General features: G+C 37.5%; 1 protein-coding gene across 3 annotated transcripts in view; it reads left to right on the top strand.

Annotated features, from left to right (window-relative positions):
- Nucleotides 1–13738, top strand: part of SMARCA1 (SWI/SNF related, matrix associated, actin dependent regulator of chromatin, subfamily a, member 1) — an 81966-nt gene that overhangs the window by 29525 nt on the left and 38703 nt on the right. For 2 of the 3 annotated variants that reach the window (XM_040999465.1, XM_040999463.1), the window contains exons 13-16: nt 1350–1502; nt 3418–3550; nt 4373–4521; nt 9236–9355. In XM_040999465.1, the coding sequence (XP_040855399.1) occupies nt 1350–1502; nt 3418–3550; nt 4373–4521; nt 9236–9355 (555 nt within the window). Of the gene's footprint in view, nt 1–398; nt 435–1349; nt 1503–3417; nt 3551–4372; nt 4522–9235; nt 9356–13738 lie in introns of all 3 variants that reach the window. The other variant, XM_040999464.1, reaches the window with a different exon arrangement.

Consider the following 13738-nt stretch of genomic DNA (forward strand, 5'->3'; position numbering starts at 1 on the left):
CCATGCCATGTCATTCATTGAAAAAAAGAAATACTTTCCTGCCTTTTGTAATTATACAAGTAATAAATAATTGCTGAAGGAAATTTAGAAAATGAAACTGTTTCTGGCCAATCTTTTTCAATGTATGTAAGATATGTTTAAGTAATTGATAGCATACTGTTTAAAGGTCAATATGCTAAGTCTCACTCAGCATTATATTGTACTTTTGTATTTTAGTAAAGAAAATCATTATAAAATAATGTTTGAATAACTATTTTATCCAGTGGCTATAGTTTGAGTAACTTATCCCCCCCTATTTTTTTTATCATTTAAGCTGTCTCCAATATTTTCATTGTTATAAATAATGCTAGAGTGAAGTCCTTATACATAAATCTTTCTGAACATCTCTATTTCCTTAGGATAAATTCCTAGAAGTGGAATTACGGGGTCAAAGGGTATGAACATTTTTAAGGCTCTTGACGCATATTGCCAAATTGCTTTCCAGAAAGCTTGTGCCAATTGACATTCTCAGCAGCAATGTATGAGAGTGCCCGTCTCACCGCCCCCTCGTCAACATTGAGTATTATCATTTTCTTTTAATCTTCAAAAATGGTATTGTTGTTTTACTTTGCATTTATTTGATGACTAGTGAGGTTAAACATTGTTCTTGTTTCTTGTGTTGTTTGGTCATTCGTGTTTGTTTTAAGAGTTGTATTTTTTCTTTTTGCTCTTTTTTTTCTGTTGGAGTCTCAGTGTTCTAATTTCTCTGAGACCTTTATGTAGTAAGGATGTCAACATCCTTTTAATTTGTGAGATCGATTACTGAATATCCCTTTTGTGGCTTCTTGGTTTTGCCTATTGCTTACTTGTTTGTCCTTTGTCGCCATACTGGCATGTATCTTCTTACTTTGCCTTTTGTCTGTTTTTGCTCATTCCCATTCCAAAGCCTTTTTATCTCTTGGTTGATCTTCTGAATTGTATCTTTATTAATTCTTCATAAGTTAATGGAAATGAAGTTGAGATAGGACATTCTACCTGCAGATATATTTCAGGTCTTAATTATCTGAATGAATAATTCATTTTTTAGTTGAAGTTGCCCTTGTGATTTTGCTAAGTTTATTGATCTAAGCTTTTAAACATTAATAGTTTCATTGATATACTTTCTACAGTAGTTCACAGTACAGTATGTAGATATATGCTTAAGTGTTTTTAAAGATAGAATATTATAAATATATGTAAAGTATATTAAAAAGTATACAGAGATCTTTTTGTGTGCATGTTAAGTCTTTTATTTGTTTATTAAGGACTCTGGTAATTCGATTTTTCTTTCTCTTTTTTTCTTCCTGTTCCTTTATCAATTTTTTAAAAAGGAAGCAATAGAGGCTTTTAATGCTCCTAATAGTAGCAAATTCATCTTTATGCTGAGTACCAGGGCTGGAGGTCTTGGAATTAACTTGGCAAGTGCTGATGTGGTTATACTGTATGATTCAGACTGGAATCCACAGGTTGATCTTCAAGCTATGGTTAGTAATCTTTATTAATAATCTCAGAAATGGGATCTTAGAAAACCATTGTTATTTATACAACATGGCGATTTATGCCAAAAGGGAGAAAACTTTGGAGATTTATAAAAGTTAAAGATTTTCCTTGGGGGAAAAAAAGTTGCTGTGCTAAATATGAAAGCAAAAGAATTGAAGACAAGCACACACATACATTGATTCCAACTGCAACATTTATGTGTTGATGTGGATTTTTTTCACTTACTATTTACTTTAGTTTTCTTTTATCTGAAGAGAATACATGTAAGGATATTTCTCACCCTCCCTCCCTCATCCTTTCTTTTTCTTTTTTTTCCTTTTAATTTTTATAAGAAAATGCTGTCAATTCACTTTATCATCATAGGCTTAATCCCCCACTAAATAAAAAAAATTCAACAAGTACAGATTATAAAGGCCACTGTCCCTCAAGACTACACATAAAAGCTATGAACAATAATCACATCTCAAGATGGCAGTTTTACTCATATATAGTACATTTTTTGTACTGTATATTAGCTGTCACAAATTGGAGGAAACATACTTGTTTTTTAGGGTCTGGCTTATTTCATTAAGCATAATTGTCTCTAGCAGTGGCTTGACGTCCTGCACTGCAATGCCACCCCAATATAAAAGAACTTAGTGGGATTGGTGCCTAGGCATAGTAGGTTAAGCTTCTGCTTGCAATGCTGGCATTCCATATGGGTGTTTTTTTGAATTTTAGCTGCTCTATGTCTGATCCAGATCCCTGCTAATGGCCTTGGAAAGCAGCAGAGGATGGTCCAAGTGCTTGGGTCACTGTGTTCATGTGGGAGGTCCAGAAAAGGCTACTGGTTCCTGACGTTGGCCCAACTTCAACTGTGGGAACCATTTAGAGAGTGAATCAATCAGTGGATGGACGATCTCTTCCTCTGTCACTGCCTCTCTCACTGTGACTGTCTTTCAAATAAAAATAGATAAATCTTTAAGAAATTGGTTAACAGCCACCACTTATGACACCAGCATCCTGTATCATAGTGCTAGTTTGAGTCCCATCCGTTTTACTTCTGCTTCGGCACCCTGCTAATGCACCTGGGAAACCAGTAGAAGGTGGCCCATGTACTTGGACTGGAGTGTCCCACATGAGACATGCAGAGAGAGGAGCCCCACAGATGCATCCTGGTGCGGCTCAGATGGTTGCAGCTGTTTGGAAAGTGAACCAACAAAAACATCAAAATCCATGAGATATATTTTCCTCTATGTCTCTCATGTGGCTGGCTGAGACCCAACTACTTGGCCATCGGCTGCTGCCTCTCAGCATGCACACTTCTAGGATTAGCAGCTTCTGAGTTTCAAAAACCCTCTTCCTATAAGTTTTTATATTAACAAATTCTGTCACCTTTACTAACTGTAAATCTGTAGGGCCAATTGTGGACCATTGTATAGCCAGGATAATAATAACCTTTTTTTTTTTTTTTACTAAATATTCTTAAATTATTTCAGTAAACTTAAACTGCTTCAATTTGCGATAAAGCAGACTTCTGTGATTGTAACAACCCTTGCTAACTACTTTGTCACTTATTTATAAAACTTCTTTGTAGTTTAGAAGATTGAATTTAGTGGCTTAAAGTGACTTAGTTACTCAGTACATAAGCTTTCTTCTCTCTCTTGTTCTCATCCCAAAGGGACTTTACATTTTGTCCTTCTAGAAATTGTCCCTTAAGAGTACAGTATAATAGCTTTTTTTTTTTGTCCCTGTGAATCTTTAGATATTCTTAACATTCATTTGCCTTTCAAAGCGGTATATCTAGGGAGATAAACAGAAAGCCAATTTTATTTTCAGAATGTTGTAGTGTGTGATTGCTGATACTCTCAAGTTTTATTTATGATATCTGATATCTCATGCAAGGACTCTTTCTACCAGGATCGAGCTCATCGCATTGGTCAGAAGAAGCCAGTACGCGTGTTCCGCCTCATCACTGACAACACTGTGGAAGAAAGGATTGTGGAAAGAGCTGAGATAAAACTGAGACTTGATTCAATTGTCATACAACAAGGTATTTGTACTAATCAACTTTGTTAAGTAGGTTTTGCAAAAACTCATGATTTTCTTTAAATAAGCTTACTTTTAATAAACACTGACAGAAATTTGCAAGCTTAGAGGAAAAATCAGATGTGGATTAAAATGGTCCTTATTGAAACACTTGTATTCACTCTACAGAGTAGTTGAATACCAGTAGCCTATAGTTTCATGCCAGAAGCTTGCCCTGTGAAGTACCTGGTAAGATTTAGCAGGTAAAATGTCTAGCTTTAAAAACAATTTTAATACAGAGAAATTTGTTCTAAAAAAATGGTCTGAGCATGAGAAAAACACATACGTGTCCTGCAGGATTTAAAATTGGTTTCTGAAAAAGATGATTGGAGAAGAAGAATGTGGGGTCCTAGCTGCTGGTTCACTCCATGCCCGGGGCTGGGCCGAGGCCAGAGTTGGTAGCTGAGAACACAATCTGCCACTCCCAGTCATGTGAACCGTGTAGCTGCTTTCCAGTGTCTGCATTAGCAGGGAGCGGGAGTCAGGAAGCAGAGATGGGAATTGAAACCAGGGACTCTGATGTGGGCGGTAGGTGTCTTCTCTGCTACGTTACATTCTATTCCTGTCCTTCTGGGTTTTGACTGAATTTTACGGAAAGAAATTTGTATTAAAATGGAAAGCATGATAGAAGAAAAACAGAGTTGTTCATTAAATTGCTTTAAAGGTTCACTAGTTTTCTTATGAAGCCTTATATATGATTAAATGCAGTATGGTTTAGGTACAACTAATGCAGAGTGCTTTCTTGGGAATGTAATTGCATATATACAATTTTCATTTTTATTATTAGGAAGACTCATTGACCAACAGTCCAATAAACTGGCAAAAGATGAAATGTTACAGATGATACGCCATGGAGCCACACATGTGTTTGCTTCCAAAGAGAGTGAGCTGACAGATGAAGATATTACAACCATTCTCGAAAGGGGAGAAAAGAAGGTTAGTTACTGTAGTGTTCTAGTTTCATGTTGGATTTCTTTAAAATCCACATTCTTCAGCATCTACTTGTATTCAACTGAATTTCATACAACTTATATTTTGTCTAAGAACTTGCAGATGTATTTCTGGGGTAGATTACATTTTTAAGAACATTTTTGGTGAGAAAGACTAAGAGCTAGAATTTAAAATTTAGTGCACTTATACCTTATGCTTACTGAATAGTGCATACTGAAAATACTGTACTTAAAAGCCAAGGAGAGTATTCTGGCAGGGAGTGGAGCAGCTGTGGGCATAGCTAGCAGGTCAGATGTGGAACAGGGCTGCATCTCGGTCCCCCCCCCCCACCCAAAACGCTCACGCACACGCACACCTCCATCAGTGACGCCAGCCCCACCCCTCTGTGAACAGCCCCGGCCCCACCAAACTATCCTCTGCTGCGTGAGCCCGAGGTGGCTCCAGGTGCCCCCAGAAGATCCCCTATATCGTGGTAGCCAGGACTCTGAGCTGCCTGGGACCACATGACTGCTGAGGAGGCAGTAGGTGCTTCCCACCCCCTCCCCCCAAGGCCAATAGACAGGAGAATGACCACGTGAAAAGCAATGGAGATTTAACCCCCAAGGGTGAAGAAGAGTCACCCTCCTCCTCCCCCCACCACGAACTGAACAGATGAGACAGTGGGCACCCCATAACCAGGATGCCTAGGCTAAGGGGGGAATGCCCCACCTCCCACTCTCCAAGGAGACCCTCATGAAGAATAAATTCTCTTTCAAGAAGCCTTTCAAATTGAACGATCTGTCCTTAAAGAAAATTTGAAGAGGATAGGGGCAATTCTCTCAAGTTGGGTTAGTGATGTGAAATGCTCCTGGTCCCAGTCCCTTCCTTGACTCCCTGTCCCCCACCTCCCTGCAGAAGGCAATTGCTTGTTTTCTTCCTCAGTTCTTTTCCAAGTAGGCTTTGTTCACCTTCTCCCCAAATCCATGAGCCAGAAGTGAGGTGCTAACACTCCCAAACCCCGAGTGTCAGCTTTCCCCCTGTTGAGTTTTTTGTCTCTTGTGCTGTCCTAGTGTCACCTGGGCTTGGGAGGACATTGCCCGTGTCTGGGTTTTTATAAATGTCTTACTCAGGTTCTACCTTCTGGCTCGTGAATCACTTGTGTCCTTTTTTTTTTTTTTTTTGACTTGGTAAGTAAGTGTTAGGTTTTGGGGTGAGGTCAGTAAAGTGAAACAACTTTTTATTGTCTTTTTTTTTCTCCCATTGATGTAAATAACTTTTAATGGCCAAACCCCAGAATTGTACTTTTTTCCTAATTGCTAAAACCGTTCTCTTCCACCTAGTTTTACTGTAACTTTTGAAGAAGGAATAAATGTCATCCCTTTAAGAAAAAAAAAAAAAGCCAAGGAAATACTCCTTTTTGCCATATAAGTATTTTCCCCCGGATTAGGAAAAAAATGAAATTGCATATACGAGGGAGTCTTCAAAATGTTTATTGAAAATGTACATTGTGTAAAAGCTATGCATACATTTAAGTTCATTTTGCACAAAAATAAACTTACTTTTTAATTCTGTATTTCAAAACTGTTGAAGTCTCATACTCATATTTCCCAAACATAAGGACTCTTAACAATATATCGTGATACCAATGTCCCACCTGAAAACCCCCCCAATTTTTTTTATTAACATCAAATATCCATTAGTATTCAAATGTTTAATTGTTTCGCAATTTAGTGTTGTATTTGTTCTACCAGGATGATATACAATTAAAAAAAATTCCTTAAGGATTTATATAGAATACTTGTGGTAGCAACTATGATTACAAGGGCTTAATATGCCACTAAAAAAGCAATTAAAAATCAACTCTAATATTTGTTTTGAGTTTATTTTGTGAATTTTTTGAAAGTAGCCTTACGTTTTCAGAGAGAGGGTAAATACAACTTTTTTTTCTCCAAGGCAAAACTTAGATCTTCTGAATACCACTGCAATGTTTGTTTTTAAGAATTCATTAGATGTCCTACTTATAAAATATAAGCTAAGATCAACTACCAGAGTCTGTTAACAGAATTTTTAATGCAACACTTTTACGTCTTTAAAGGGGTCTATGATTGACCAGTTAAGCACCTAAGCAAAAGTACTGAACAGCTTACGTCTGAGTCTTTGAATATTCTGAGGACTTGGGCTACTTTCATAGCTGTTGGAGCCGACGTCAGGTGATAATGATGTTGCTTTTCTGAATGTTTTTATTTCATGATTTTAAATGTATGAAACAGACAGCATTATGTGTGAAAAATCCAGGCCAGTCTTTATCAAACTTACATAATTGTGCAGGTTCAGAACTAAGGCCTTCAGGTCCTGGCTCACAACTCACCATGCCTCACTTCGCTCCCAGCCATGCTTACATTGCAGTAAAGCACTATTTACAGTATAGTTAAGCCTTGTAGCAATTTGGCCACAAATAAAAAAAGGTCAGATATTCACAGCTTTCCTGTTAAACTTCATAAGCCACAAATTAGAAATTATTCATTTCAAAAACCTCAACAAAACAACATGTTAACTGAGCCTTTGCAGGTTACTCATCTAAATACATTTACCATGTTAATATCATATCATCACCTGAAGGTGACCAAAGACTATCTACAATGAGTAAGGCAAAGAATAAGTGAAACACAAACATATTTTGATAGGAAGAGGCAAGCTAGTTTTTCAGATTAAAAAATAAATGTAACAAACTGTTGACAGACAAGAATCACTTGTTGTAACGTGTGAAGCTGGATCATAGAAAGGTGAAGTCCATGTTTCTTCTGAATTTAACTCTGGTACATGTTAAGGCAGAAAGCAGCAGGAGTGCCACTGACGCCAAACAGCTTAGAAGTTTATTGTAAACATCCCATAAAGAATGGAAACAAATGAATGCAGTTTTTGTCTTTTAAGATAATTTCTTGTAACAACAGACAACTCTCAAATAAAACAGATTTTATAAACCAAATCAGTTTAGCTCACCATCTTATTTTTACTGAATTTGTTTAATGCATGTTTTGTCAATATGCAACATTACATCAACTACTAACTGATTGACTCTCTACCTTAAAACTTACGAAAAAATTATGAATACTAAGAAAAAAAAAACCCTAAGGTAGTTTTGTTAATACTGTGTAAGGGATTACAAATGGCAAGGACGATAAGAACCAGGACAAAGATACAAATTTCTGATTGCCATCAGCACAGTATTGTTTAAAGAATTTATAGTGCTCTCTAACGTGTATCTGACAACATATGTAGACTCACACTTCCCAATAAGATTTCTAAATATCTTTGTCTTAATTGCAACACTTATCAAGTCTTTTTTGTTTCTTTAGAAAGTACTTATCATGCGCTCAGATGTCAAAGTCTCATTCTAGTTTGAATTTAACATAGGCATAAGGATAACAAGTGGCATGCATATTAAAAAGTAAATACATCTTCCCAAACTGCTAGGACTTTTCTACAATTCTTAACCCTTCAGTGAATCACAACTCTCTAGTCTTGTTGACATGTGTAAGTTAGAGGTTAGGTTTCATCTTCATTGCAGAAAAAAAAAAAAAAAGAGGAGAAGAAACTCAGGACAAGAAAAGGGAAGCCATCCAGATTAAGGTTGTATACCAAATAACTACCGAGTGCTATTTATTAAAACACATCACCATGAAAAAGCTAGCTTTATATTGGTATTTAATCAAACCTTGGTTAAGGAAGATTACTAGGAGAAGTAAAACAAAAACCATGGAAATATTTTAATGCTGAATTTTTAAAAACGAACCTTAAAAGCGACCTGATAAAATTATTTTCAATAAAACTGTTTAAAAGTCTCATTTACTTCAAAAGTGTTGGGAATAGGATTACGATTTAAAACCGTGGACTTCATAAATGCATCCCCTTGCATGTGTCTAATCCAGTCCTGTAAGAACAGTCTACTCCTGTGAGACTTAACTTGCTCCCCAGAGTAAATAATTTCTCCCTCTTAAAGACCTAATTACCATCTCTTAAAGGGCTCATGACCTCAGCCACATTACACTGGAGACCAGGCTCCTAACGCATGGCTCTCTGAAGGATCAGTCCTGTCCAAACTGTGCTAATAACAGTCTTCTATTCTGTAAATTGGTTCATCTTGCTTTGCAGATGATTTTATTGTTGAAGTCTCCCCTGCATTTTCAACACTCTTGTGTTTAGTATGTTTCATGGCAGTATGCCATTGTCCATAACTACAGTGTCAAGGAACAAAATAACAGAATGATGGACTATGACTATTTTTGAAGGAATATACTATTGCAGTATTATAGGGGAAATCAGTGGGGGGAGGAGTTTTAGGGAGGGGGAAGGGGAAATCCCAGAGCCTTTGGAAATGCATCATATATAACAAAACAAAAACAAAAAAATATTGTTTTTCTTTCAGCATTAGCTTTTGGACCATTAAAATGAACATATTAGAAATTATGGCATGTCACCTTCAGTAATAAATAATTTAAAGAAAGCCTAAATGAGAATACTTGGGAAACATCGTTTAAGTTTTTAAGATACTTGGGATAAGTTAAATTTACATTCAGGTTTGAGGCTAACATTGCATTTTTACATCATAAATTAAGAGTGGGTATTTTATGTCAAAACCTAACTGATAAAAAAGCAGAGAGTCCAGAGATTTTCTAAGAAAATTCTTGATATATTCTCATTTTAATGTATTAAACATTAGACTGCAGAGATGAATGAACGCTTGAAGAAAATGGGAGAGACTTCCCTGAGAAACTTTCGAATGGATGTTGAACAAAGTTTGTACAAGTTTGAAGGAGAAGATTATAGAGAAAAACAAAAGGTAATATTTTATCCAGAACAATTAGACCCTCCAATTAACCTTTTTCCCCATAATAATCATAAAGTAACATTCCAAATTACTTGCAGGTGATTTTGTGGAACAACTTTTTTTAACTTAAGTAACATATATTCAGGTTTCCCACATGTTCTTTCATAGCTTGATATCTCTTTTTTAGTGCTGAGTAATATTCTATCATCTGAGTTTATCCATTTACCTACTGAAGGACATCCTGGTTACTTCAGTTACAAGTAAAGCTGCTATAACTACTTCTGGGGTGTTTGTGGACTGAATTTATTTTTGAATGTCTTGAGTAAATTTCAAGGAACAGGATTGCTGGATCCTAGGGTAAGAGGCTGTTTAGTTTGTAAGAAACTGCCAAAATACCTTCCAAAGTGGCTGTACCATTTTAGATTGCTAGCAGCGATGAATCAGAGTTCCTGTCGCCTTACATCCTGCCTAGCATTTGTTGTTGACAGCAGTACTTTGGATTTTCACCTTCGTTAGAAAGGTGAAATCGTTAGATGTGCAATGATTTCTCTGTTTTTCTTTAATTTTTTCTTTAGATTTGTTTATTTGAAAGGCAGAATTACAGAGAGAAAGGGAGGGAGGAAGGGATGGAGGGAGAGAGAGAGAGAGAGATCGACATCAATCTTCCATCCATTGATTCATTGATTCGTTCTTCAAATGGCTGTAGCACCAGGGCTTGCCCACATAAAAGCAAGAAGCCAGGAGTGAGGGACTGCTTTTGGGTCTCCCACGTGAGTACAGGGGCCCAGGCACTTGAGCTATCCTCTGCTACTTTCCCAGGCATGTTATCAAGGAAAGCATTGGAACAGCTGAGGTAGGAATTGGTGTCTGTATAGGATGCCAGCACCACAGGTGGTAGCTTAATCCCCAATGCCATGATGTTGGCTCCAGATTTTCAATTCTTTTAATGACGTATGTTGACTATCTTTTCATGTATTTAATTACTATCTTTCCGATGATACTTAACATAGTTTGTGGAATATGGGTTTCATTAAAAAAAAATAAAACTCTTAATAACTTTGTTGAGGTGGTATCTGCTGGGCTTCTCTTCTGTTAGCTAACCTTTCGGTAAGCTATCTTGAGGGAGATAGTCCTACAAGTTGGATTTCAGCATCTGTTGGTGGGGCTTCCCTGGGAGAGTTCTTTGTGTGCTGTTCGCCTCATTTCTCTCATGCCATCCAGAGTTAGTAATCAGGAGTTTTCTGTAAAAACACTCACTCTTTCATTTATTCATGTATTCAGTTATGTATCAGTGTGGACTTGTGATGTCTTGTTTCTTGAGTTATCATCCAATTCTACCATGTTATCACTGAGGTTATGCTATAAAGTTGCTATATTTTTGAATTGATGAAAACGAATGTTATGAATGTTAAAAACAGCTCATCTTTAGGTCTTGATTTTACCAAAATCTGAGGAGGGAGTCGTTTTAGTGGCTTTAGTATACTAATAATGCTTTGTGGCTGTCATTGCTGCTGATAGTTTTTAGGTTTGTGACTTATCTGCCTGATCTGTCTGTAGTCTTAAATATTGACCTTGTTGTGATGGAGGGAATGGTCTTGCTACACAGGGTGGAAATTGGCTTGCTAAGGAGCTTCTCAGATCTGATTATGTGATATGCACTTTATGCCTTTTATAACTATTCCTTTGAGTGTATCAGTATTAGAAGTGTTTGTAAAACAGAAAGATATTAAGCATTGGAGTGTTTTATTCACATTTTGGAGGAAAATGAGACTTACTAAAATATTTATTTGTATTGTTAACAGGTTTTCCTGTACTTTGGATTCCACTTAAATAAATAATGACATATAGAGAAATTTTAATAAAATTGGGATTATTTGTTTGTAAAAAAAATTGGAGCGTTTGATCATTATCGTAATGTTGAAAATCAAATTTTTTTGAATATTAAATTTTCTATCTTTTCCTTCATATTTTCTAGGTAGGTTTCACTAATAGGTTCAAATCATTCTTTCTAGAGATTTGAAAATCTGGAAGAATCGCTTGTAAATCATGAGGGGGCTAGTGTGGCAGAGCAGGTAAAGCTGCTGCCTACGATGCTGATATCCCATCATGGACACTAGTCTGAATCCAGGTTGCTCCACTGTCTGATAGTGACCTGGGACAGCAGTGGAAGTCGGCCCAAGTGCTCTGGCTGCTGCGCCCATGGAGCCCAGGAGAAGCTTCTGGCTACTGTTTTTGGCCTGATTTAGCTCTGGCTGTTGCAGTCTTCCAGGGATTGAACTAGCTAAGGATAGAAGAACTCTTTCTGTCTCTCCCTCTCTATATATAATTCTTTCAAATTAATAAATCGTTTTAAAAATCATGAGCATTTTAACTTGAGGTAGATTTTCATACATAATTTTTCAGAGATTTATTTATTTTATTGCAAAGTCAGATATACAGAGAGGGGGAAAGATAGAGAGGAAGATCTTCCATCTGCTGATTCACTCCCCAAGTGAGCGCAACGGCCAGAGCTGAGCTGATCTGAAGCCAGGAGCCTCTTCCTGGTCTCCCACATGGGTGCAGGGTCCCAAGGCTTTGGGCTGTTTTCAACTGCTTTCCCAGATCACAAGCAGGGAGCTGGATGGGAAGCAGGGCCACAGGGATTAGAACCGGTGCCCATATGGGATCCAGGCATGTTGAAGGTAGGGCTTTAGCCGCTAGGCTAAGGTGCCGGGCCCTCATACCTAATTTGTTAAACCAATTGTATTATTTGACCAGTGAACCTGGTAAATTAAATATGTGACAATTGACAGTGAACCTGAATAAACTAACATGAATAAATTAGTATTAATGTACTGTTGTCTAAAACAAACTAAATCAGTATGATTTTTTTTCTATTTTTGAAAGTTCTGGATTTGACCTTTAATGCCTATTTCAATTGGAATATGTAGGCCTTCAGGTAAGTGACCAAACAATTAGAAAATTAAGCTATTGTTGATTTCTTTTTACTCCAACTAAGGAAGACAAAATATTTCTTATTCATAAAATTTATTTTTCCATTCCTGTCACCTTACATTCATCTGTTTGGAGAAAAAGGCAGAATTTCTGTCATTGTTCTGAATGGTTCTCAAGCATCACATTATAATAGCCATATTACATAGCACACTACAGTTAAAAAGTACTTTAAAAGTCACTCAGGGCCCAGCGCGATAACATAGCTGCTCAAGTCCTCACCTTGTATGTGCTGGAATCCCATATGGGCACCGGTTCTAATCCCAGCGGCTCCACTTCCCATCCAGCTCCCTGCTTGTAGCCTGGGAAAGCAGTCGAGGACGGCCCAAAGCCTTGGGACTCTGCAAGTGCGTGGGAGACCCGGAAGAGGCTCCTGGCTTCGGATTGGCTCAGTTCCAGCTGTTGCAACCACTTTAGGAGTGATCATACAGAAGATCTTCCTCTCTGTCTCTCCTCCTCTCTGTATATCTGCCTTTCCAATAAAAAAGAAATAAATCTTTAATAAAAAAGTCAGTTACTCTAGCCTTTTTTTCTAACTAACAAATTCCATTTTATAGCATGTGGAACAGCTACCCAGACTTTGAGGACTGTAGTGTTGGAATCTTATCCCCCTCAAGACAGTTTAATCACTATGTTATGTTCTCTGGCTCTACAAAGAAGTCTTGATTGCCTTACAAGCTCCTTGGACAGAGATTACTATTTATTGATTTATTTATTGAAGAAAGAGCTTTGGTGGTAGAAAGGGAAAGAGATAGAGAGACGGGGTGGGGGAGAGATACATCTGTAGTTTGCTGGTTCACTCCCCAGAAGGCCCCAATGGATGAGGCTTGGCCAGCTTGAACAGGATCCAGGAGCTTCTTTTGGGTCTCCCATGTGAGTGGCAGGGGTCCAAGCACTTTGGTCATCTTGCATAGTTTTTCCTAGACAATTAGCAGGGAGCTGGATCTAAAGTCCAGCAGCCAGGGCTCAAACCAGCACCCATATGGGACACTGGCTTTGCAGGTAGCTACTTTACCAGCTATGCCACAGTACCAGCCCTAATTGAAGTTTAGTTTTTTCATCTTTCATCCTACTGTGTTCCTGACACTGACATGCATATAATATGGTAGGCACTTCGTTGCACAATTGTTATATTGAACAGCAATGTGCTTTCTTATAACTCATCAAATTAATTTTGACCTTTAACATTATGGATCCACGAAGAATTTAGGTCTTTTCAGTCAAATATGTGAATGACACCATTGTGTGTGTCTTTAGTCTCAGGCAATGTGAGTGTTCACAAATCTTTAACCATTCTGGTTGTCTTAGTTTATCATCCACTCTTAAAATACGATACCAGGCTTGGAACCCAGTCCTTGATAAGATATAATGGATTTGGGGCCTGACACAATAGTGTAGCGGCTA

This window comes from Ochotona curzoniae, unplaced genomic scaffold (assembly GCF_017591425.1).
Source record: "Ochotona curzoniae isolate NIBS_2020 unplaced genomic scaffold, NIBS_Ocur_1.0 scaffold_1852, whole genome shotgun sequence".
In the NCBI taxonomy this organism is placed as follows: Eukaryota; Metazoa; Chordata; class Mammalia; order Lagomorpha; family Ochotonidae; genus Ochotona; species Ochotona curzoniae.